Genomic DNA, 25227 nt, shown 5'->3' with positions numbered 1-25227 from the left:
CTTTGCCGCTGAGCTAAATCCCCAGCCCCAAAAACTGCTTCTTAAAAGTAAATAAATAAATAAAAACTGTTCCTTGAAAAATACATTAAGAAAATGAAAGTAAAAGTGCAGACTGGGAAAATATATTTGCAAAACAGGTGAGGACTGGTATGCAGGTTGCATGAAGACTTGAACTCAGAAGAAAATGAATTTAAAAATGAGCAGAAGATGGAGGGAGCAGTCAGTCACGAGAGGATGCATGGGTGGTAAACGCATCATAAAAAGATTGGGGAAGCAAAACCAAAGCCACATTGCCGTGTGGTATGCACCTGTGAGAACAGCTGTGTGACCCCAGCCCCGACCTGCAGAATCTCTAGGACAGCAGTGGGTAGTTTTATAAAGTTAAACACACACTTTGCTTATGCAGCCCAGCAGTTCCTCTAGGTATTTCTCCAAGAGGAAATGAACATATGTACACAGGGTACCTGGATGCTGTGTGTACATTGTGGCATTGTCATTGCTAAAACTGAGGCAACCGTGTCCTCTGTCCTTGGAGTGGCATCATGAACTGTGGTGCACCCACATGACTTGAGGCCACTTGGTGGGACATGAAGCGTGGTGCCAGGGAACCTCAAAGGCCTGCTGCTGCTGCTGCATAAGCAGAGCTCTAAAAGGCTGTGTATTTAGCTGGGCGTGGTGGTACACGCCTATAATCCCAGCATTTGGGAGGCTGAAGCAGGAGGCCAGCCTGGACTACAGAGCAAGACCTGGCCTCTTCAAAAAAAAGGAAGAAAGTAGAAAAGCTGCATATGCTGTGTGTGCTTAGGTAGTGTGATAGAAATGCCGGGACTTCAGGCAGACAGCAGATGAGTGCCACTGGAGGTGAGGGAGGGTTTGGTCACAGAGAGGCCTGGAGCTCTTTTGAGATGATGGGAAGTTGTAAATCTGGGCTGTGATGCACACTGTCACCCAGATTCACAGAACTGCATCCTCCCTAGAGTTCATGAGTGTTGCTGTATGTACAGTATACATTAAACTGAAAGATTAAAGTACTCAACACAACAGAACAGATGAAAAAGTTTCTTTTTTAGCATGGGACTTAAGATTATTTGTTTTGCAGTAAACTGCTTTTAGATGCATTCTTTTCAGTAAGTAACAGAAGCTATTAGGAGAATTAGGAACATTCTGAATGGCCATTGCTGCTATTTCTGTGGGGCAGGAAGCCAAAATCATTGCATTTAGTGTTGCATTCTTTTAAAAGGCTCATTTGTGATACCTCCCTCTGTGTAGAACATATTCCAACTCCCTGAAAAACTCCAAATCCAAAGCACCGGTGATCCCAAGTATTCTAGATAAAGGATCCCCAGCCCGCATCCCTTTGGGCTGTGGTGTGGAACTCTGCGGGGAGATGGAGGGCCTTCACAGCTCTGTCTTTGCAAAGCTGGTTTCTTTCTAAGGGAATTGGGGACAGCTTCCTGGAAAAGCCACCCTCAGCCTTCACCCGGATAGAAAGTGTATTGTCCCCTAGGGCAGGGCGTGTGATGTGAGCAGAGGCAGAGCAGCAGTGGGCAGTAGGTAGCACTTGGGGTGGAGCACAGGCCACAGGAGCAGAGCAGGTGCTGGTTCCTCAGGCTCATCAAGGGCCTGCTGTGCTGCATTGTGGAGCGTGGAGGCTGGGTGGGCTGGAAATTGGGTGTCACAGAGAAGAAGAGTGGGTTTCACTCAGCAGGCAGTGGGGAGTCTGTGAAAGACAGAGGTGAACCAGGAGCCTAATTTGCTGTCCTGTCTGGGGTTGAGAGCACAAAAGAGGCCAGAGAAGCTCTTCCAGTAGTCCAGAAGGGACTTCTGATTTTGGTAATAAGTATTTTTATGTTGTTCTCAGTAGAAAGAACCAAATTTATTAGACAAATTTTAAAAATCCTTCTAAAAGCTTAAACCACCAAATGAGTAAATAATTATCAGGCCCAAATTTAAGGGAAAAGGAAAACCAGAGAGAGGAATGGGATGCCCAGAAGCTGGGTTTGCCTCGTGACTTAATTTTAGCTTTGGGGGCAAGAGACTCCAGGTCTGCCCCAGGCTTGCCCAGGGGGCACTCCCCCAGGGCTCGCCTAAGGTAGAGTTTGGGAGGAGCTATGGACACAGGCTGGCACCCCTGAGGGCAGGAGTGGAAGACATGGAGTACACCCTGGGCTAGAAAGGGCAATTCCAGTGTAGCAGCCAATTGGTCTCTCTGCAAACCTACACGCTAAGTGGTGGCACCCACCTGGGGCTTTTGAGCCCCTCGATGAAGTGCTGGTGCAGTTTGTGGGTGGCTGACCAGAATTAGACCAGACCCCTTCTGGAGGATTGTGCTTCCATCCCCTACGTCTTAGGATCTCCACAGTTTTCAGGCTAACAAGCAGTACGTGATAAAAAATAGCCAGGCTGATGAGAAGACAAGTCACCTCGAGGGAAACCAAGGGAGCAGCAGACAGTGGCCAGGCCCTTGGAGTGGGGCATGGGTTGCCAGGCCCGGGTCATGAGCATTTACACTTTCCACTTCAGACCAAAGAGGTATTTAAAAGCAGTATAAAGAACTTTTTAGGAGTGAAAAGTGTGGTCAGCCAAGTTGGAATGAGGGAGCCCTGTGGGTAAGCTTGGGTCACACCGGTGATGAGAGATGATTAAGCTAGATGAGGGGTGAGGAGCTATGCAGAGGCATCAAGGCAAGGTGAGATGGAGTGAGAGGACCCAGCTGTGCTTAGTAGTGTAGACCTGAGACAGTGCCTGAAGGTAGAGGAAATCTCTACGTGACACTGACCCTACATGTGAGAAGTCTGCTAACCCTAGTCAAGGACATGGAAAGCACCACACTGCATAGTGCAGCAGGAGAGAGGACTGGGCCTCGAGCACAGCCTTCCTCCCCGTGGTAGTGGTGCAGCCAGGGCCTGCATAAGGACATAGCTGCCACCTCTGGTATTCTGTGTTCTTTGAACAAGGGCAAAATGAAGGTATCTTGAGACGCAGCAGAGGGGACTATCAGTAGGACCTCGCTAGATGAAGCACCTCACGTAGCAAGAAGGCCCTCCTAGCCTAGACAGCTGAGAAGCCACAGAAAGGCAGTTGGGAAGGAAGACCCCGAGTACACCAAGGGGTGGAGGAGGGTGAAGATTGGCCTCACAAAGAGCAGCAATTCATTGTGGGCTAAAAAAGTAAAGTTCATGTACATAGTGTTACATAACTACACATGGCTGGGCTTGTAAAATTTGTGATTTTGATTGGTACTCATGAGCTACTAAAAGAACAGAAATAGAGTGTATGATTCAGAGAAGATAGGGAAACTTGGATGAGAACAAATAAAGAAAGGAAGTGAGAAAATCGATGAAGGGAAACAACGGGATAGCAAGTACAGAGTAACACGCTAGATTTAAATTCAAGTACAGAAGCAATGCAGTGTAAAAGGATCAACAACAGATTAAATTGTCTAAGGCAACATGAGTGCTTTAACCAGGGTGGCCTGCAGAGGGAAATGGCCCCTGGGGAAGGGCAGGTGACAGGGCTGAGTATGGCCAGAGGGTAGGCCAGAGCCTGACGCTCTATGAGAGAGGGGAGGTGAAGACTGGAAGGGCTGGCAGTCAGGATTGGGCTGGTGCAGGGCGTGGCTATATGTATGGAGCTGGCAGGGTAGTGGAGAGTCCATATTCTGGGCGAAGCAAGAGGGACCTGTGGGTCGGACATTGACCTCCCAGGTGGCTCCTTCTCCATTAAGCCGGGTCTCTGTGAGGAAGAGTACTGCTTGTTCTGCAGCTCCCTGTACTTGTCTTTGAGCTCATGGGGAGCTGTGGGTGCTCAGCCCTGTGTCAGGTACTGGACTCCAGGGTGCATCCACCCCTGGGTTCTGGAGCCTGAGCATGTAGCACTTCTGTGAGGGCAGGGTCTGGAGTGTAGTATGAAGTGTGTGCTGAGCTCCTGCTTGCTTTTCCAGACCTCTGGAGGCTCTGCCCCTGCGCAGGTGGTCCACACCCAGCAACGAGCAGTTGGCTCCCCAGCCACCGCTACCACTGACCTGGTGTCCATGGCAACAACTCAGGGTGTTCGAGCAGTCACTTCTGTGACAGCCTCGGCAGTGGTCACCACCAACCTGACCCCAGTGCAGACCCCAGCCCGGTCTTTGGTGACTCAGGTATCCCAAGGTAAGGGGCTTGGCGTCTCTGCACCCATGCCTGCTGCTGGAACTTGCACCGTTGCCCCAGGAGTGAGGATGGTGGGGCTAATGAGAGACATTTTCCCAGCCACAGGGGTGCAACTGCCTGGAAAAACCATCACCCCTGCACACTTCCAGCTTCTCCGACAGCAGCAGCAGCAGCAGCAGCAACAACAGCAGCAGCAACAGCAGCAGCAGCCACAACAGCCACAGCAACAGCAGCAGCAGCAGCCACCGCCACAGCAGCCCTCTCAGGTGCAGGTCCCACAGATCCAGGGCCAGGCCCAGTCCCCTGCCCAGATCAAGGCCGTGGGCAAACTGGCACCGGTGAGCACTTCCCAGGGTGTCCTGGGTAGGCGGGGCTCTGAGATGGGCCTGTTGCATGGTAGTTCAAACTGTATTTTGCAGAAATTTAGTTTAACCTTTAGGTAGGAGGCACGTTTCATGATACTAAATACATGTAGATAGCACTTGCGAGTGTCTTAGGGCTTGCTGCAGCACTTTGAGACCAGAGTGCATGCAAATGCATCCTTTCTTCGGCCTTCTTGTGTGTGGTGCGTCTCGGCTCACTTGGTACCATTCTGCACCACAGAACACTGGGGAAGAGGTGCCCCAGCACTTCTGGAAGCCAGGAGCCAGGGTCTGGCTTTCTCCAGGAGGGCCCATTTGAACTGGGCTATTCTGATTTTTGCTAGCTTGGGCACCGTGTTTGCTTTCATTTATGCAGAGGTGTTCATTTTAGAGGAAATACCACATCCTTGCCACAAATGGACAATCCCAAGTAGATGTCATCCAAGGAAACCCGAAAAACACACCAACAAGATGGTCAGGCCTGTGTGGGCCTGGACTTGCGGAGGGGCTCCTTACTGAGGGGGAAGCCCTGGTTAGAGGCTAGGGACTCCACAGAGCTGAGCCTTGTGCCTACAGGTCAGGATGGTACGAAAGTGCCAGGTGTCCTGCGTTCCCTCATACCTCCATGTCCTTGGAGAGAGCCCCATAACCCCCTTGTTCTCTTTGAGACATAGCAGTTGGAGCCGTGCCTCCCCAGGCAGGAGCCGCCTACCACACCCCATCTCTGCTCCGGAAGCCTTCAGCACCTGCACATACCCTGCCTCCTCAGCCTTCATCCTGCCCGTCATAAGTCAGTATCAGTCACTTCCGTGTCCTTGTGTCCAGTGAGACCTGACAGTCGCGAACAACTCTGTAAACTTTTTCTTTTTCATTTATTTATTTATTTTTGTATTTTTTAAGACGGAGTCTCACGATGCAGTTCAAGCTGGCCTTGAACTCATTTTTGTGGCCCAGGCTGACCTCGAACTCACAGTGATCCTCCTACCTCAGCCTCACAAGTGCTGGGATTACAGGCATGCACCACCACTCCCAGCTTAAACTTTCTTTTTGAAAGACTTTTTTTTTCCTCCCCTTTTTTGGGGGGGGCAGTGCATGTAGTAATTGAATCCATGGCTTTCACACTGAACCACATCCCCATCCCTTTTTTGTTCTTTATTTTGATACAGGGTCTTATCAAGTCAACAAGTTGCCCACTAGGCTTAAATTTGCAGCCTTCCCTCCTCAGCCTGTCAGGGTGCTGGTGTTGCAGCTGTGCACTACCACACCTGGCACTATTTATTTATTCAAACATTTTTTTGCAGAAATATCTTAAGGTATTCACTTCTTTTAATGATTTAGAACGTACCACTGTTACTATTAACTTATTAGTGAGTTTGGTGATGATACATATTTAAATTATTTGTGAGAGATCGGAACCTAGAAATTTTGTTGTGAACCTACCCATCTATCAGAGTCACTGTTTCCAGTCCTTGCTGAAATGCTAATTTTGAATCCCTGGGCACTTGGCCGCAGAGGATGGTTTTCATTCTGCCTATTGGCAGATGTGTACCTTGTTACTTACTAGAGGCAGAGAGGTAACTTAAATTGGTATATGTCAGCTAAAGAGTGCAGTGTGGCTCATGTGGAAGAGAACATACCTTATTTGGGTTTCAGGAACACATCATCAAGATGCAGAAGCAGAAAATGCAGCTGCCCCCGCAGCCCCCACCACCACCGACCCAGCCAGGGCCCCCCCAGCCTCCGGCACAAGTGCAAGTGCAGCCCCCGCAGCCCCCGCAGCAGCAGAACCCCCAGCTCACCACAGTCACCGCCCCTCGGCCTGGCGCCTTGCTCACAGGCACCACTGTGGCCAACCTCCAGGTGGCGCGGCTTGTAAGTTCCAACAGAGATGCTTGTTTTCCGGAATGCTCATGTCTGTCTATGTTTGGGTTGGTCTGGGGGCCAGCTCAGTATCTTGGCCTGCTTACAGGCTGGGGGTGGGTGGGGAGAGGCTGCTCCTGCTGAGAGCTCCATGTCCCAGAAGAGGATGAGACCCCTCACACTGGCACCTCTCAGGGACTAAGGGGTTGGGACTGAGCAAAGGAGCATGCATGCCACAGTGGTCCCTGCACTGTGTGGAGGGCCAGGCCCAGGCCCATGTGGTGGGAGGAGGTGAGCTGTCAGAGGGTGGGGAAGTGCCTCATGGCTGACCACTGAGCAGGCAGGAGGAGCCTTTGGGGTCTTAGAAGCGGAAATAACAAGACAAAAGCAGTGTCTGGGAAGAGCAGCCAGGGTGGCAGGGGAGCAGCATCACAGCAGGATACCCCCATGGAGTCTGACTGAGCAGGACCGAGATACCCCCAGTCTTACAGGTGGGGAGACTGAGGCACAGAGCCTCAGCACCTGTCCACGTCCCACAGTTGGTCAGCTATGTCAAGTGAGACGTGAAGCCCAGGTGCCCAGGCCCAGGTCTGCATGCCAGACCCCGGCTGTAGGTTACAGGGAGGGGTATCTGTGGGACAAGGAACCGTAGAAGAAGCACAGCTTCACAAGAGCTCACAGGGATGCCGGTTAGGCTGAGGAGAGTGGTAGGAGCTAGTAATGGCCAGCTCAGGGCCTTTGGCAAATGCAAATTCATGATCTGTTTTAGAGGGAATGTTGGTAACAAAGCTACGAAAATGTGTGTACTGTTTGATGAAGTAAAGAAATAATATAGCTAGGTGGGTGTAGTGGCACACATCTTTAGTCCCAGCACTTTGTGAGGCTGAAGCAGGAGAGTCATGAGTTTAGGTCCCACCTGGGCAATTTAGCAAGATACTGTCTCAAAAAATAAAATAAGCAGGGAATGTAGCCCAGTGTGAAGGCCCTGGATTCAATCCCCAGTGCCACTAAGAAAAGCGGGGAGGGAGGAAGGACAGAAAGAGCTATGACAAAGTAATAAATGTACAGGCTTGTTTGAGAAAATGCTGGAGGAGATTAAATATCCATTACTAGAAAGCTCACTAAATAGCGCATCCAAGCCATGAAATATCAAGTAACATGGAAAAGTGGCTGCTGTGAGCCTGTTGTGGTAGAGCACACCTGCATCTCAGCACTGAGGAGGCAGGGCAGGAGGATAATCATCAAGCCCAGCCTGGGCTGGATAGCAAGACCCTGTCTCAGAAAATCAGAAAGAGAAAAAAAAAACAAGAAATCAGGACTGCCCACTTGGGACCCCTTCTAGAAACCCAGGAGCTGTTCTTATTTCCAGTGAAACTTTCCTAATCCCCGCCACCACCACTGCAAGAATGCCAGAAAGCAACGTGACTTAAACAGAAGAGAAGCAAATCATAAGATAGCCACGATTCACACACAGCCCCCACACAGGCTTTCACAGCAAGCTGCAGATGAGACAGCACCCAGAAGGCCAAATACCAGTGTCAGCATCATTCTGGGTGTGTGGGTGACTTTCATTTATTTCTGTGCAGATGAAAACACACCTGGCCCCATTTCCTTTTTCATAAGGGGAAAGTGCCTGGTGGCAGTCCGATAGACACATGGGGGCAAGGAGCCCAGTGGGAGGACTTTCAGGAACTGTGGCAGTGATGTTGGAGTAACCTTGAGTGGGAGCTAGGGCACAGGAGCAGGCAGGGCATGCCTCGGTAGCAGGAGGGCAGCAGAGCTGTGCTTGCCAGCATCTGAGCCTTTAGCATGGGGCTGTCCCAGGGTGTAGTGGGGTCAGAGGACAGGCCTGGCCTCATGATTTCATGTTGTCTGCCATGCATAAGTAATCGTGTTCTATTCTAGTGTCAGTTCTGCTGATCCTTATAATGCTCTCATGGCTTGATGTCTTGTTGGAAAATGTTGGAGGAGACAGAACACCCTCCCATCTCTGGACTCTGCTGTTGTTTCCTCTGTTTAGACCCGGGTTCCTGCTTCTCAGCTCCAGGCACAAGGACAGATGCAGACTCAGACACCCCAGCCAGCCCAGGTTGCCTTGGCCAAGCCTCCAGTGGTGTCTGTGCCAGCTGCTGTGGTCTCTTCACCAGGGGTCACGACCCTGCCCATGAACGTCGCAGGGATCAGCGTGGCAATCGGGCAACCACAGAAAGCAGCAGGTGCTTCCCCCACAGCCATCCCCTCTGCCACCAGTCCCTATGCCAGGTGCAGCGCAGTGAGTCCCAGCCTGTCCTGTCCCTAACACCCAGCTCATGCGTTTGCTGTGTAGCTCAGTGTAAATTCTTGAGAAGTGTCCAAGTTCAAGGTGTGCCCCTCAACTGAGAGCCTTTTGAAATTCTCCATACCTGCTTACATGGCTTCAGTGAACCCAGCAGCACCATAAGTATATTTCAGGCTGGCTTTCTCAGTCCTGGTACAGCTCGGCTCTTGTCCTTGGCAAATGACAGTCTGAGGAGTCCCAGAGTGAGTGGGCATTCCTGCCTGGAGCTGGCTCGCTGACAGGGTTGCTCTTGCAGGACAGACCGTTGTGGCCCAGCCTGTGCACGTCCAACAGCTGCTGAAGCTCAAGCAGCAGGCTGTCCAGCAGCAGAAGGCCATCCAGCCGCAGGTTGCCCAAGGCCAGGCCACCGTCCAGCAGAAGGTACTGGGCCCCCTGTGTGGAGTCTCAGTTCAACACAGAGTTGGGCATCTGCAGAAAAGGCAAACGGCTTTGAGGGTGGACAGGCAGAGGCTGCAGCTTGGCGAGAGGGCCAGGGTTGCCTGAGGATGTGGGGGGTGGAGCTGGATGCAGCATGGGATCAGCTGGCAGGAGAGTCAGGTGGGTGTAGAGAAGTGGGGCAGCCGTGGTGTGTGACCCAGGGACTGTACTCAGCGTGCTCTCATCCTGGCTTCTGGGTTGGATGTAGAAGGGAGAGGCCATGTGTGAGGAGGGGAGGCTACCAGTGTTGTTCACAGCAAGGGGTACCCAGCAGGCTGTCCTGCCTCCAGGGCCTCACTCTTGAGTACTTGCTGCTAGTGTCAGGCCTGGTCTCCTTCGTCCTGTGGGTGCCAGCGTTGCAGGTGCTGGCAGTGTGGGTACTGTACATTGCGTTTTCTGGACTGAGGCTGGGACAGGGTTCTAATGCAGAGCAGGGCACTAGGCGAGAGCTGTGCAGTCCCTAGTGCTGAACTTCGAGTGGAATGTAGTTCCAAGGGAACGGGGTGTAGAGTGGTAAAAGGGGGCCAGGTGTGGGTCGGCTCCAGCAATGTTTGCTCCTTCCAGCTGCACACCCAGCCCTTGTCTGAGTCGTACTAAATAAAGTCAGGGGCCTGGGTCCGAATTGTGCTCGTTCTGATGGGCCCTGCTCTATGCAGACAGCGAAGCTAAGATCTGGAGGAAGAGCTATTCTGCACACAGACCGCATGTATGGCCTTCTGAACAGTGCCCAGGTTACCTAGACGTGACCTAAAGGTTCGTGACCTAAAGGTTCGTGACCTGCTGCACTGTGTGTTCTCTGGGAAACTGATCAAGTCAACTGCAGAGTAACCCTTCCCAGGCTTCTACCTAGCCTGGCTGTGGGAGGCTCAGACTCACAAGCCAGCCTGGAAGTGCTCCTCGTGTGGGGTGGTGGGCTGGCCAGGACTCGAGAAAGGGTGAACTGGGTTACAGGCCAAGGCCAGGACAGCGCCAAGACCTTGTCTAGGGGCATGTGACGTGTGGGGACCTAATGGCCGAGGCCCTGTGTGCAGCTCATTGTAGCTATAGCAGGGTTTGAGTGGGGCAAACATGGAATGTTTGTGATTGTTGCCCCGCTAACTCTAGCACTCTCTCTTCTCCAGCTAACTGCACAGCAGATTGCTGCCCAGGGCCCACAGCAGAAGGTCGCCTATGCTGCCCAGCCAGCCCTGAAGACTCAATTCCTGACCACACCCATCTCCCAGGCACAGAAGCTAGCCGGGACACAGCAAGTGCAGACACAGATCCAGGTGAGCACAGCCTGCCTGGGCAAGGTGGGCCTGCTTGTCGTGCAGTGTCTGGGTGGCAGATGAGTGGCCTCCCCAGGGCAGTCTCAGGCTCACTCCCCTGGATGAGAATGGGGTCCTTGGACATCCCTGGCTGTGGGGTGCGTAGGTCTGTGGGGATGGGATCTGAGCATGGGTTCCTGTCGTGCTCCCCGTCATAGGTGGCAGGACACCCTGTCTCCTGGTAACCAAGGAGTCCACACCCCTCACCTTTCCCTGGCTGTCTCCTTTCGTTGAGGTGCCCATCGTCTTGTTCAGTTTGGGGGGCCATGGCCCCTTCTGCCAGTGCACACCCACCTCCTCACTGTGGTGTCTGGGAAGAAAGGAAGGAAGGAAGGTCTCTTCATGAGACTGGAGTATACCGGTCTGTGTCCTCTGGCAAGATCTGATGTCTGAAGAAATCATACCAGTGGCACGTAGCTGTAGTTCCTGCTTGCTGGAAGGCTGTGTCCAACCTGGGACCATCTCAAAATAAAATAGGAAGGGCTGAAGGGACAGCCCTGCGGTGGAGCACTTGCCTAGCATGTGTGAGGCTTTTGGTTCAATTCCCAGCATCTCAAAAGGGAAAAAAAAAAAAGAAGCCCCTGCCTGCATTGTCCCTCCTGCCTTGCTTGGGCTCACCCTCCAGGAGCCCACTTGGGCATGTGGTGGGAAAGATTCCATGTCTGATGCATCCCTGCTGTGTCCCATGCTGTCCCCAGTCCCTGGTGCTCTCAGCAGTATTAGCTGTTCATAGATCTTTGCTGCACTTCTGTATTATCATCGTTTAATGAGTTTGTAACCACAGTGCAACCACTGTTCGAGTTTTATTGGAATTGATTCTATAGGTGAGAGTTGACATCTTCACAGTCTTAGCTTCTGATTCACCAACATCTACCTTTCAGTGTTTTTGTGGTTTTTGTTGTTGTTGTTGTTGTTTTGTTTTGTTTTTGAGACAGGGTCTCACTATGCAGTTAGGCTGGCCTTGAGCTCACTTTGTAGTCCAGGCTGGTCTTGAACTCGAAGGATCCTCCTGCCTCAGCCTCCTGAGTGCTTGGATTACAGGTGTGTGCCACCATGTCTGGCCTCCTTTCGTTGTTTTTAATGAGGTTTTCTAATGTTTTAATAAAGGTGTCATAGATTGTATTAGATTCATTCATAACTAGTGTTTTCTGAGGCTTTTGTAAGTGGGAAGCCAGCTACTGATCACGGCCCTCCTTGGCCTGCCCTGTGAAGGGGGCTGTTTCTTTGTCTAAGTCACCTTCCACTAGAAGAGGGAACTCTGCTCGGGTTTGTTAGAACCTTTGTCAGGGCACCCTTGGTCTTCGTCTGCCTGCACTCCCTCCAGGCGCTGTGGCAACTATGAGGTCTGTACCAACTACCACCCAAGTGTCAGCCCTTTGCACATGCCCACCTTGGACAGTTCCACATGCTGCCAGCTGCTCCAGCACTGGGGCCCTGCCAATGTGCATGTGCTGAGGTCCCAAGGGTCCATGCAGAACACAGGTGGTATCCACGGTGCCCTCACCCTCCCAGCTGCTGGGTGTGCATGTGGTGTCTTTCTCTGCTTCTGAGAGGGGTGTGGCACCCCAGCGTGGCTGTGCATGACCTGTTCTTTTTCCTCTGCATCTTCAGCCTTGTTCCTGCTTAGGTATAAGTTGAACTTCCACCATCCGGGAGAGACTATCACTGTCTTAGTGTTCTGCTGGTATAAAGCTACACCCATTTCTCATTAAGGTTTCTCACTGCATCTCTGCCCTGCTTTGACATCTGCTGTGCCAGCTTCAGGCTCCAGGTGACGTTGTGTACTCTCGGGCCTGCAGGTGTCTGGGTTTTGCCCTTTTGAGGAGGTGGTTCACTTGCCCGTGTGTGGAGGCCGCAGTGCTGGTGGGCTATCTCTGGTTTGCTGGAATACATCCGTGAGCTCTGCTCTCTTTCCTCTTGGCCTCTTTTGAGCTCTGTTCTCTCTTGTTACCCCATTGCTAGCTCTGTCCTGGGTTGAAGGCCACAACCTGTACTGGCTGGTAGTGTCTGGTGAGGGTGTAGGAATTCCACCTGCATACTGGCTTCACAGCATGCACTTCTGGTGCCCTCGCCCTTCTCCCAGAGCTGCTATCCCACGCCGTCAGTTCTCTTTCATTGGGGACTTCTAATGTGACCCTGCCTTTCTTTCACTTGGAGAACGTCCTTTGGAATTTCCTTGTTTGAAAATGGCTGTCTTTTGCTCTTGGTCTTAAGAGGTTGTTTTGCTTCTACAGAATTTTGCACTGATGTTGGTTTTCGTAGGGCAACAGGAGCACCATTGCCTGGCCTCTACTCTTCTGTTGTTTGGGGTTTTTTGTTGTTGTTGTTGGTTTTGGTTTTGAGACAGGGTCTCACTATATAGTTCAGGCTGGGCTTGAACTAACTATGTAGCCAGGCTGTCCTTGAACTCACAGTGGTCCTTGTGCCTCAGCCTCCTGAGGGCGGGGATTATAGGCATGTGCCACAATGCCCAGCACTTTTTTGTTGATGGGAAGCAGGCTTTGATGGTTTCTCACACACAAGCACAAATGTGCACATGTGTGCGTTTCCTTTGGAGCTATTACCTGTGCCTGTAGGTCTGTAACAGGTTCACATGCTGCTGGCTGGCCTGTCTGGTCTCCATAGTCAAGGCAGCAGTGGCCACTGCTCCTTGGGTGGTGCCAGGCTCTCTGCTCTCTGGTTCTCAGTGCCTCTGTTTCCATGTCTCTGTTTTTCCACCACATCCCAAGTGCCCTCTGCCCCTCTGTCTCCCAGTGCATTTCACTTTGACTCTTCCTTATTGTGTGGTGGAATCTGCTCCTCCTTGGCCCGTGGGGTTGGATTTGGACTGGAATGTGTTGGGTTCAGAAGCCCCCAGTCGACTTGGGCTCGGTGCTTGGCTTCCTATTTCCAGGCTCCGTGGTGACACGAATGCAGCTCTCATCTATTGGACGGTTTCCCTGCTGAAGCCAAGCTCCTTCTGATTTGAGGTGTGACCTCAGGCCTGTCTGTGCTGCAGCCCTTCCTCCTGGCCAGTTGGAAGCTGGGGTGCAGGAGGTCTCCTGCTCCTGAGGTGCCTGGTGCCTGTGTCTCTAGGCAGTGTCCTGTCCGGTCTTCACTTTGTCCCTCTCCCCCTGGTGTCGATCTCAGGCGGGAGCTGTGCAGTGCCTGGGCCATTTTAGAGTTCCTCCATGGTGCTTTCCCTGGGGATGACAACTATGGGTGGCATGGCTGACCGTGGGCAGCACACCAGAGTGGGCTCTTTACCTGGCTTGTTGGACTGCTTTTGTGTGGAGGTGTCCTCCAAGGCTAGTGCCCTGGACTGGCTGCCGGAGCCTCTCCACTCCCTGCTTGCTGTTCCTGCATGCTAGAGTGGATGAGCAGTGCCTTACTTTTTCTCAGTTGATCAGGGTGCTTGGTATATTGTCTGGGAGGCAGCTGTAGTGATGCACACTGTAATCCCAGCACTCTGGGAACCTGAGGCAGGAGGAGCACAGGTTCAAGCCTAGCCTGGGCAACATAGACCCTGTCTCAAAATAATAAGGATGGGGCATGTAGCTGAGTGTGAAGGCCCTGGGTTCAAGCCCCAGAACCACAGGGAGAAAAGTACCCTTAGTATTGCGCTTAGGAGGCCTCCATATTCCTAGGGTGTGCAGGTCAGCACCCTGGCCCTCTGTGGTCCTGCAGTGGCCTGGGAGCCAGCCCTGTCGTGGTTTCCCAGGGACTCTGAGGGCTCAGTCAAGGGCACGACCTGGTTCACTGCCTCTTCTCTTCTTAAATTTTAAACTAGTAGATACTTTCTGATTTTTTCGTTTTTATTTTTGGACAGGGTCTGGCTGTGCAGTTCAGGCTAGCCTTGAGCTCACATTGTAGCCCAGGCTGGTCTTGAACTTGCGACTATCCTCCTGCCTCAGCCTCCTGAGTGCTGGGATTACAGGCATGCACCACCACGCCTGGCTATAACTTTCTGATTAATAGTGAAAACTTTCATTTGGAGCTTTGCTGTTGAATTTTACATCTTCCCAGAACTCTCCTGGGTGAGGCTTATTTTCAGTGAGGGGATGGAGTGCAGTGTGGGTTCCACATGGGGCTCATGCAAGACCCTGGTTGTTCTCCAGGCAGTGTCCTGGATGGTGCCAGACAGACACAGCCAGCCCTGGTCCTCCTAGGACAGGACAGCAGGACCTGGCTGCAGTGAAATGTCTGCAAAAAGTGAATAGGAAGATCTCAGTCATGATTTTGAGAAAAATTTATAAAATAAGTATGCTTACAGTAGTGGCACATGGCCAGCCCCTGTCCTCCCTGCTCCCACTCAGCTTGCTGTCTGACCACCGTGCAGCCCCTCTGTCACTCGGGAGACACCAAAGCACTCGAGAAGTGGTATCAAACTTCTGTCCTCCACCAAGTCTCCCAAGTCTTCCCAAGTTTGGGGCAGGAGACAGCTGAAATTACCGCACACTCCAGATTGGGAAGGCGTCTGTCTTTTGCCTTCCTGGTCCTGCAAGGGTAGCACTCACCCCGTGGCCCGGAGAGTGCTCCAGAATTGCTCTTCCCTGCTGTCCATCGTGTGTGTGTGTGTGTGTGTGTGTGTGTGTGTGTGTGTGTGTGTGTGTAAGGAGTGAGAAGAAAGGGGGAGGAAATGCTCCTTGTGGCACACGTTCTTTTGAATTCTGTGATTTTATTTGGCTTTTTTGTTTTGTGAAAGGTTGCAAAACTTCCTCAAGTTGTCCAGCAGCAAACACCTGTGGCCAGCATCCAGCAAGTGGCCTCCGCCTCCCAACAGGTAGGATGTGGTCACACATACCTTCTGACACCTTTGACGCTCTCGGTTAGAATTTGTGTTTCTGTCCTGAGGTTCCAGAGCGTGAAGGATGAGAGAATTGCTCCTGTGTTTCAAGATGCTTGGAGGTGGGGTGGGATCAAGGCAGAAAGTGGGAGCAGGGTGTGAAAATGTCGCCTTGCAGCCTGTCCCAGGCTCACCCCGTCAGCGGGCACTTTGGACATGACCCATGGGAGAGATCACTTCTCGTAGTGTCCAGGGAGCGCAGACCTAGAGAAGGACTCTGTATCATGCTCTGCGGGCCAGGGTGCAGTAGGATGGTGGGAGCAATGGCATCCTCTTCCCAATAGAGGCCCTTAGGCTCTCCTATGTGTATTATTAAGGGTTTTTTTGTTTTGGTTTGGTTTTTGTGTTTTGAGACAGGGTCTCACTATGTAACCCAGGCTGGCCTCAAATGTGCAATGATCCTTCTGCCTCAGCATCCCAAGTACTGGGATTACAGGCCATGCAATGCCCAGCTACTGTTACTGTTGTGCAGAGTGTGACCATATGGCACAATGCTTTCAGTTTTTTATTTTGTGCAAGCCACACTGGCATATGGGTTTCAAGAAACCAAGTAGTATTAAACCAGCCCCAACCCAGCCTTGCCCTTCCTCACTGATGCTAAATAAACAACAGTACTTTGTCCATGCTCTGCTCTGTTGGAAGACAAAGGCCCCAGCTGGGCATGGTAATACAGGCCTGCAATCCCAGTGGCAAGGATGACTGAGGCAGGACTGTAGGTACCATGGCAGCCCAGGCTACATAGTGAGAGAAACTTCTCAAAACAGAAAAAGGCTAGGGCTGTAGCTCAAAGCTAGTGTACCCTATGTTAGGAAGTAGAGGCTATGGGTCAGGGCAGTCCCCTCCCTGTCCCAGTAATGAGTGCTCTCTGCCTCCTGTCAGGCTTCCCCGCAGACGGTGACACTCACACAGGCGACGGCGGCTGGGCAGCAGGTGCAAATGATCCCCGCGGTGACAGCAACCGCGCAGGTGGTACAGCAGAAGCTCATACAACAGCAGGTGGTGACAACAGCCTCAGCCCCACTGCAGACTCCAGGTGGCCCAAGCCCCGCACAGGGGCCAGCCAGCTCCGACAGCCCCGGGCAGCAGCCCAAGCTACAGATGCGGGTCCCTGCTGTGAGGCTGAAGACACCCACCAAGCCTCCATGCCAGTAGACAGGAGCCAGGAGAGTGTCACGGAGGTGGGTGGCAGTGGGACTCCATCATGGCAGACAGAGCCATGCAGCAGTCTGTGGACAGGCCCTGCGCTGTGGGCAGAGTGCCTCTCCTGCTGCATGGCTGATGCAGTCTTCAGAATGTCTGCTGCATACAGCGCTTTGCCTCAGGAGCCAGGGCACATACAGCTCATTGGCAGTCTGGTCCTATCTGCCACCATCTGGTCCTTCAAGCTGAGCGGAACAGGCCCTTACTAGGCCATCTGGGGTGGGGTTTGCACTCCGAGGACCCCTCCATGACAAACGTACTTGGTCCTCACTCCCATCCAAACACCATGACCAGTGCCTAGCTTGTGAGTGGGGGCGGGACCCTGACGGGAGTTCATTCCACAGTGGGCTAGGTTTCCACGTGAAAGCCCTTTCGGGGTGGGCCTGGGTGGGGTGTGTGGCCTCCAGGCCTCCAGGAGACCTGGCGGTACTCCTGTTGGGGCATGTGTGCTCAGCGCCATTGGGTTGCAGGTGTCATGCTGTGTGCGCAGCGGGCAAGGTGGCCCAGCGAGAGCCAGGAGCAAGGCCACAGGTGCCCTGAGGCTGCCTGGCCCAGAAGTGGTCAGGAGGGCCAGCGCCCACGCACCCAGGGTGGGCGGGCACACAGTGGCCAGTGCCTTCTGCTGTCACCCACCGCCACCCTTGCAAAGCCCTGCTGGTTGGCAGGAGAGGCCTGGGAGGTGACCCAGCCTAGCCTCACGCTTTCGCTTTCGCCATGCAAGGCAGCACGCAGTGTTTGCGGCCCTGTGGCTGCTGGTCATCACAGCAGAAGGTCCCTGTCCAGTGGCACCTCCCTGCAGTGGCTGTGTGTCAGGTCAGGCAGCTGGGCCCTGCCAGGGCTCTGTCTCCCGTCGGGGCCACTGGAAAGGTCCCACTCTGGTACTGTGTTTCCTGTGTCTCTGTCAGCTGCAGGCTGTGGGCAGGAGCCCGCTGGAGCTCACTGCTCAGCTTTGGATGAGAAATTAGGAAGAAAGCAAAAACGGAGTGTTGGAAAGATGGAGAGGGAGGGGCTAGGGATTTAGCTGAGCGGCACAGCACCTGCCTGGCAAGCGCAACGTCGTGAGTTCGATTACCGGTACCGGGAAAAAAAAAAAAGATGCAGAGGGACCCACTGCTGGAGTTAGTGAGCACCCGCCAGGCACCATTCTTGCAGGAGCCTACTGTCTGAACCACTTTGCGTCCTGCCTGTCCTCTACCCATGTGCTGCTGATCTGGAACCCAGTGGGGCTCAGGAGCATTTCCTGAAAGCCCCTCAGAGCGGGCCAGGTTCTGCACATCTGCAGTGTGGACTTCCCATCTCCTCATGTGCGTCTTTGGTCTCCAGCGTGTCTCCAGCGAGTCCCCACCGTGAACCACAGACAGAAGTGTTTTTCACCAGCACAGGCTGCTGCACCGCCGCAAGCAGGACTCCACACCACCCGGGACCGCTCCTTCCAGTGTGTGCGTTGTGTCCTGCCTTCCCTCTCCCAGGGTGGGCCTGGTCATGGAAGTGTCTTCGCCTCCTTTGCAAGTCAGGGTTCGTGCCACGCAGGGTGTCTCCATTCAGAGATTTCCAGGGCATGGGCCGTGTGTGGTGGCCCCTGGATGTCACCTGAGGAGCAGCAGCCAGTCACGGTCACTCGATCATGCACCCTGCAGAAGGTGCATGGACTGACCGGCAGGGGCTTTTGTGGTTGTCATTTCAGTTTTTGTTCACTGTTGCAACCAGATAGCGGTCGTGTTTCAGAGTGTGAGGGGCAGGGCTGAGTCTGTAAATATTTTGTAAACACAGCATTTGTACTTGAAGAGTAGGGTTTTAAAGGGCACTGACATCCCCAGACAAAAGGCATAATAAAATGACCTTTTTATATACTTTCCTGTTCAGTGTTTCATAGAAGACTCGGTTGTGTTTTTCATTTATGTGAAGAAAGGAATGAGGAGTGTCTGTGGAAGTAGGAGCTTCCTCTTGGCCTCTCCCTTTGGTTGAGGAGCAGGAGTGGCCAGGTCCTCAGCAGCCACCTGGGCCGGAGCTGCCCTGTGCCAGCACCTCTGCCAGGTGGCTCAGCGCTGCTGTTTTTGCTTTGCTTTTTTCTTTTTCAGTCCTCTCTTCTGCTTTTGGACTTCTCTTTTGTTTTAAACAAAAAGTTTCTGAGGACAAAGGCGTCTGCTTAGTGGAAGCGGCACACTGCTGAGGTGAAGCAGCACTCCCGAAGCCTGGGGGTGAGCTGGGCCTTTGCTCAGCCCAGAAGTGGGGATGTGGGCGCTGACAGCCCACGCCCTTCCCACTGCACCCCACAGTGACAGCTCTGCAGGGTCCCCACCACTCTCCACCTGCCTGGCCCTCCTGCCTTCAGGTCTTGGCTCAGAACAGTTCTGAGGCAGCCGTCCTGGGCCCAGTGCTGGGAGGTGGGCACTACCCAGGCCGCGTGTGTGACTAGGTGAGCACCTCACAGAGCATCTGGGACCAGACGGTGATGCATCTAACTCAGCATCTGGGTTCATTGAGATAGGCTGCCTCCTCCAGGGCACCTCAGTCTTAAGCTACTGAGTGGAACTGTGGCCCTGGGTCCCTACTGCCACCTCTGGCCTGTGGGCAGATGCTGGGCAGCACCGGGGCTGCTGGGGACACTGGTGACTCCAACCCTGCCACAGTGCAGCCATGGGCGTTGGCAGGATGGTCACACACACGGAGTTGCATGAATGCTGGGTGCTTTACACACCAGGTAGACCAGAGGCTCAGAAGTGGCCACCTACATGAGCAGCTCCTGCCGGTGCCATGCCTGACCATAGTGGTACCACCCAGCCAGGGCACGGTGTTGGCTGGGGCCACTGGCAGCCAGGCTTCTGCATGGGCCAGACAGGGCCTTGGCAATGCAGGGCGCAGCAGGGTCTGGGTGTTGGCCTTGTACCATGGAGGTAGAAGCACTGACCAAGGAGCCTATCCTTGCCACCAGGCCCCAAACCACCAGGCCCCACAGCGTGGCCTTCCACAGGGGCCCAGCCCAGTAGTGCTCCCTCAGCTGGGATGCGGGCATGTGTGGGTTTGTCAGCATAACAGCGCGGCCACACAACCCCCAACTATCCCATGGGGATCCCGGGACCTCACTCCATGCTGTGTACAAAGCTCTCTAGATGGGTGGGACTCAAGCTTTAGGGCCGGTGAGCCCAGGCTGCCCAGAAGTCACAGGTCAGAGACAGGTGGTGGCATCGTGCATGCCACTGATAAGCTGGAGTTGCTGTGCACGTCCAAGACGTTCAGGATGGCAAGAGCTTCGCAGTTCTCCTGCAGCAAGCAGCTGGGGAGCTGGCTGTGGGGCGACAGAGGGACACCATGGCTGCTGCTCACGTCTGAGGGCCCTGCGCCCTTCCTTTCCCCAGCTTCGGGCTGCATTCTCGTTGCGACCACCCTGCCCCCTAACCAGCTGCTCCATCCAGTTTTAGATGCCCAGCAGGGCAGAGAGATGTGGTGCTGGTTCTGACGGCTGCCCATAGCAGCTTGATTTCCTGTGTAAGGTATGGTGATGCTTCGGTTCATGAATTTAATTCTTTCCACAATTCTGGCCTCAAACTCAATCAAATTATCCTGGGTCATCATTGAACATGACCACTGAACTTGATTTAGTTCAAGACCAATCCAGTTTGTAACCAGAATTGTGGGAAAGAATGAAGCTTGTGAACCGAGGCACATTTCTAGTTGAAATATGTTTTTTAAGAACTTTTTCGGTTGTCGTAAGACAGGAGGCTCACTATGTAGTTCAGGCTGGCCTTGAAAGGCCTTGAATTCACTGGGTAGCCCTGGCTGATGTCACATTCACGGCAATCCTCCCAGTTCAGCCTTCTGAATTGATTACTGGTGTGCACCACCACCCAAAGCTTAAAAACCATTTAAGCCCAATACAAATGAATCCAGCATTTTTTATTTTGTTTTGGTACAGGCACTGTACCGCTGAGCTGTCCCCAGCCCGAATCAAATATTTAGTAGTAAAACTCATTACTATTTGTGTGATAGGATCTCACTGTAGTTCACTGGCCTCAGACTCATCATTCTCCTGCCTCTGCCTCTTGAGTACTGGATTACAGGTATGTACCACCATGCCCCACTATTACAAATTTTAAAGGTATGTATCAGTTCATTTTTGTCCTGGTTAAGATTATCCTGATACTGAAAAAATGAGTCAGGTGTATCTACCCATTCTCCCACTCGCACTATCCACCCATCTGTTTTTTGTTTTTTTTTTTTTTCCCTGAGACCGTTTTTTCTGAGGTCGGAATTCGCTGTGCTCTCCCTGCCTCGGCCTTCTTAGCGCTGGAATTACAGGCATGTACCACCACACCCAGCCATCCAGCTTTTTAACTATGTGCTCTGAGGGCAGGGAGGCTGGTGAGTTGTCTGGAACCAGCCCTGGTGGTTGGAACTGCAGTGGGAAGGAGTGCCCAGCCCACAGGGAAGGAAGTGACTGAAGCTCAATCTGGGAAGTTCTCTGAGTGGTGGTAGGGAGCAGGGGACATGCAGGCAGTGCATCCCCGGGGCCTGGGTGGAGTGGAGGGGGCTTTCCCTGAGCTGAAGCCCGTGCCAGCGGGGCTAGTGTGCGCTCGGCCGAGGACAGTGCTTCGAGGGCCAGGCTCAAGGGCTGCGCATGTGGCACGGGCCAGGCACCACTGCTTGTTTTGTTTTCACACAAATGAAACCATCTCAGGCAACTTAAAAATTTAATGTGCCACATAAGCACTTCAGAACCAACCCTCACGAACAGCCGAGTGCCTTTCGGTCTGGTTCCTGCTCGTCTCCAAGACCCCCTTCCCCAGGCACTGACGTGCACAGGGTGCCTCAGGCCACCTGCCCTGGAGACAACAGGACAGTGACCCTAGCCCTTGGGAAAGCACACTCAGGCAACCCATCTTTGGTTTTCCAGAGACCGGTGTAGGAGGCGTGGCTGCCTCTGCTCTCACAGTGCCCAGCGCTTGTGCTTTCCCAAGGCGGTGGTGACTTCCGTCAGCAGGAGGGTCCCACTGGTCCCCAGCCTAGGCTGCCTTCTGCTTCTGCTCCTCCTGCAGGAGGGGGAGGTTCAGCACCCACAACCCCACCCCCACCCCAACCCCAGGAACCCCGAGCAGTAGGGTGCTCAGGAAGTGTCTCTGCCAGCCCCAAGCCTCTCCCACTACCCTGTCTCCCTCTCCATGGGGCACGGCACCATTTCTAACGCACCCCTGGACCAGTGCCTCACCTTGACTGTCCTTTCCAGCTGGGACAAGGCTTCCTCGTACCGAGGAACCAATGGCTGCAGGAGCTTGCTGGGGACCTCGTGCCGTGCCAGCTCAGGTGCACCAGCTTCCGCCAGCATACGGAGGAACCTCCTCTCCTTGAAGAAGGGGCCCGCACGTGTGGAGAGGGCTTCTCATCCAGCCCCAGAGCCCCCGGAGCACAGGGGTCGCCCTGTACCTCACCTGCACCTTTAGGAGCAACGTCACAGCTCGCCCTGTCTTGCCTGCTCGTGCCGTTCTCCCGACCCTGAGACCAAACATGACCTTGACCTGGGGATCCGAGAGGGGGGGTCTCTTCTGTCGGCCACCCCCACCCAGAATCCCAAAGAAGACCCTACATCCTTTGCCCAGGAGCTCACAGCCCCAAGTCCCCGAGCCGCCCTGCTGCCAGCCCTCACCTGTGCACATAGGTCCTCAGGTACTGAGGGGCATCGTAGTTGATCACCAGCTCCACGCCTGGCACGTCGATACCTCGGGCAGTGGCATCTGTGCTGATGAGGCTGTGGGGACACAGGTGCCCACACCCGTCTCCCACACTGGGCACTAGTTGTTCAAGCCCACTGTCCAACAAGCACCCAGCTCTACACAGTGCCCTCACTCACACACACAGCAGCCCCGACCACCAGGTACTCACAGCTGGATCTTGCCCTGCTCAAACTGCTTCAAGATCTTCCTCCTGTGGCCAGGCCCATAGCAGGAGGAGAACTCTGCTGCACTCACGCCCCCAAATGCTTGCACAAGCAGGAAGAGTCTGGGAGAGAAGGGGCTGGAGCCAGGCGCAGAGCAGTGGAGCCCGGCCCGCCCACTGCACACCCTGCCCGACTCACCTGTGGGCATTCTCCCGGGAGTTGGTGAAGCACAAGGCCCTGGAGACGTTCGTCCCTAGGACCAGGTGGATGATAGCAAGTGGCTTGGCATTCAGGTTGCAGGGCACATAATGGTGCTGCAGGAGACAGCAGAGGCTGGCCAAGAGTCCGGCCTGGCAGCCACCCACCCAACACATTCAGCACAGTCGGCACACTCACCGTGAGCCCTGTGGGGAAGGCATACTTTCCCTCGGGGTCCCCATCCACCTCAGTGTCCTCATCTTTGGGGGCCCTCTGTGCCAGTCGTGTGGAGAAGAGCCGTGGCTGGAATAGGCCAAGCCGCTGCAGCTTCTCGGGGTTCTGGGTCAGGGTGGCCGAAAAGAGCAGCTTCTGTAGGGGCATCTGGGGACAGCAGGTACTAGAAGGCAAGGGAGTTTCGGCATGACAAGGTCCTCACGCCACCCTGACGGAAAGGGATGCAGAGCACCAGGCAGAGGGATGTGGGGTACCTGGCAGCAGTCATGGCCTGTGCCCGCCGTCTCTGCAGCATGGTACAGGGATCTGTAGGGCCATTGCTGGGGATGGCGGCTGCCATCACCCGGGGCAGCCAGGATTGGTGCATGCTATCTATCATGCGGTCGGCCTCGTCCACAACCTGCAGGGGCAGAGCTGTGTTGGCTGTAGGGACTCCCTGCCCGGTCAGCCCTCACTCGGGGCCAGGCCTACCAAAAAGCGTAGTTGCTGGAGGTTGAATCCCTGGGTCTGGTCGATGTGGTCCACCAGGCGGCCAGGCGTGGCCACCACGATGTCAGCCAGGCAGCGATAACCGTCTGCTCTGCAAACCAGAGAGACCCAAAGAATGTGCCTTCCAGAGCCTCTGACAGTAAGGAGCTGCCCCACCGCCACCAAAGCCACCCCAGTACAGGGCTGCTGGCAGGGCTGGGCAGGGTACCTAATCGAGCCAACCGCACTGCAGGACTTACGTTTTCTGAACGAGGCTCTCCTGCTCCCTGGCCAGTGGCTTCTGCCCAGTAACCAGAGCAACTTGCAAAGGTGTGGCATCAGTGTAGACATTGAACACTTTGCTCACCTACAAAAAAATACCACCAGCCTGAGGTAGGTGTTGGGCCAGTCACTAACACATCAAGGACCCAGATCCAGCCAGGGTCTTCCACAAGCTGGGCACCATGCCACCCACAGGGCCATGATGACTGGGCCGCAGACCTCTGGGCACAAGGCAGTGTACCTGCTGGGCCAGCTCCTTGGTGGGCAGCACAACCAGGGCACGGACATGGCAGACCACTCTGTGCAGCAGGGCCTGCGGGGAGCAAGGGCATTAGTGTCAACGGGGCCAGTTCCCTGCCACGAGCCATGACTGGAAGGAGATCCACACACACCTGTACAATGGGGATGACGAAGGCCAGTGTCTTTCCACTGCCCGTTGGAGCAGAAACACAGAGATCACTCGGCTGGCAGCCGCCTCTACCAACCAGAAATCCACCAGCTGCACTCTCCAGGAGAGCGGGAATCACAGCTGCCTGGACTGGACAAGGAAGAACAAGGGTAGGTCAAGTTCACGCCAGGCCCAACCGTGCCCCCAGGGACGTCCTGCTCCTAAACAGCACCATAGCTGAGAGGGGTGCAGGAGGCCTAACTGAACACTTTTCTGGAGCCTCAGGACCACGCCATGTAAGCCCCTGTGCCTACATGTCAGCCTCAGGGAGGCTGCCCCGCCTATCACCTGCCCATCGCTGGGGCACCTGGGAAGTAGGCTGAGATGCCATGTGCCCTCAGCTGCTTCTGCAGGTCAGGGTGCACCTCAGGGATGTCTTCGATGGGAACGAGGTCCTTGGTGACATTCTTCTTGACACAGTTGGGGCTGGCCAACCACGCGGGCAGAAAAGGCTGGACCTAACCCAAACAGCAGAAGAGAGGAACCAGGAAAGTTTTCCAGGGTGAGGAGCAGCACAGGCAGAAACTAGGGGTGCAGGCAGAGGAGGCTGGAGGAAGGAAGCCCTGAGCAGATGGCAGAGCAGTCTTGCTTCTTCTCAGCACTTTCCACGTGAAATGGGAAACCTGCAGATCCCTCCTCTGAGCACACCCACCCATGCAGCCCACTTCCTACTGTGCCCACAGGCCTGCTTGCTGTGGCACGCGAGGTCCTCCCTGCATCTAGGCCGGCCAGTCAAGCCCCTGAGCCGCACCCACTGGCTCTACAAGACCCCAACTCCAAGATCTTTCACGTGGGCCCCCAGCGCTCTGCCACGCCTCTGCCGCGACCCAGGATCTCGCTACTGGACTGCTTACTCACAAACGCGGCCCTGCCGACACAGGCCCACGGGGCGAGGGCCCGAGGAGGTGCAGCAGGCTGCGCGTGGCCCGCAAGCCCTCCGCTCCAAGCGCCCGCGCCCTCACCTTCGGTGCCTTCCTCCTCGCGAGGCCGCCCAGCACCGGGCCAGGACCCGGGGGCGCAGACGCTGCCTCCGGGAGCCGACTGTCTGGGGCCGCCGGGGGTTCGGGGCTCGCGCTGCGCTCGTCGAGCGCCTCCTCGCTGCTCCCTGCGCGGCAGACAAGCAGAGGCGGCGGGCGTCAGCTTCGCCACCGGCCGGGCAGGAAGACCAGCGCGCAGCCCATGTGCCGACCCCCGCTCCGCGCCCAGGCCACCTGCGTCTGCGTCCACGTCCACGTCGCCACCGTCCACTCTCTGTCGCTTGCCCTGCC

The 25227-nt window shown here is 54.5% G+C and overlaps 2 protein-coding genes across 13 annotated transcripts in view; one reads left to right on the top strand and one right to left on the bottom strand.

The window, feature by feature from the left end:
• The window catches only part of Ep400 (E1A binding protein p400), a 107016-nt gene extending 88706 nt beyond the window's left edge, over positions 1-18310 (top strand). For 9 of the 12 annotated variants that reach the window (XM_013503604.1, XM_013503608.1, XM_013503607.1 and 6 more), the window contains 8 exons: positions 3944-4151; positions 4251-4489; positions 6167-6385; positions 8394-8589; positions 8947-9071; positions 10250-10396; positions 15120-15197; positions 16140-18310. In XM_013503604.1, the coding sequence (XP_013359058.1) occupies positions 3944-4151; positions 4251-4489; positions 6167-6385; positions 8394-8589; positions 8947-9071; positions 10250-10396; positions 15120-15197; positions 16140-16412 (1485 nt within the window). In that variant the 3' untranslated portion in view covers positions 16413-18310. The remainder of the gene's footprint in view (positions 1-3943; positions 4152-4250; positions 4490-6166; positions 6386-8393; positions 8590-8946; positions 9072-10249; positions 10397-15119; positions 15198-16139) is intronic. The other 3 variants (XM_013503599.1, XM_013503601.1, XM_013503605.1) reach the window with 3 other exon arrangements.
• A 2356-nt stretch (positions 18311-20666) lies between these two features.
• Positions 20667-25227, bottom strand: part of Ddx51 (DEAD (Asp-Glu-Ala-Asp) box polypeptide 51) — a gene marked incomplete in the record, with an annotated part of 4930 nt that continues 369 nt past the window's right edge. Inside the window, 15 exon segments of the mRNA XM_013503597.1 lie at positions 20667-21487; positions 21664-21798; positions 21884-21947; positions 22099-22200; positions 22335-22451; positions 22528-22643; positions 22726-22924; positions 23016-23161; positions 23233-23341; positions 23490-23596; positions 23753-23824; positions 23904-24049; positions 24267-24417; positions 24922-25064; positions 25171-25227. Coding sequence (XP_013359051.1) covers positions 21461-21487; positions 21664-21798; positions 21884-21947; positions 22099-22200; positions 22335-22451; positions 22528-22643; positions 22726-22924; positions 23016-23161; positions 23233-23341; positions 23490-23596; positions 23753-23824; positions 23904-24049; positions 24267-24417; positions 24922-25064; positions 25171-25227 — 1691 coding nt within the window.

Source organism: Chinchilla lanigera, unplaced genomic scaffold, assembly GCF_000276665.1.
Source record: "Chinchilla lanigera isolate Chin_1 unplaced genomic scaffold, ChiLan1.0 scaffold00081, whole genome shotgun sequence".
NCBI classification, from domain to species: Eukaryota; Metazoa; Chordata; class Mammalia; order Rodentia; family Chinchillidae; genus Chinchilla; species Chinchilla lanigera.
This window is presented reverse-complemented; position numbering and strand designations above follow the sequence as displayed.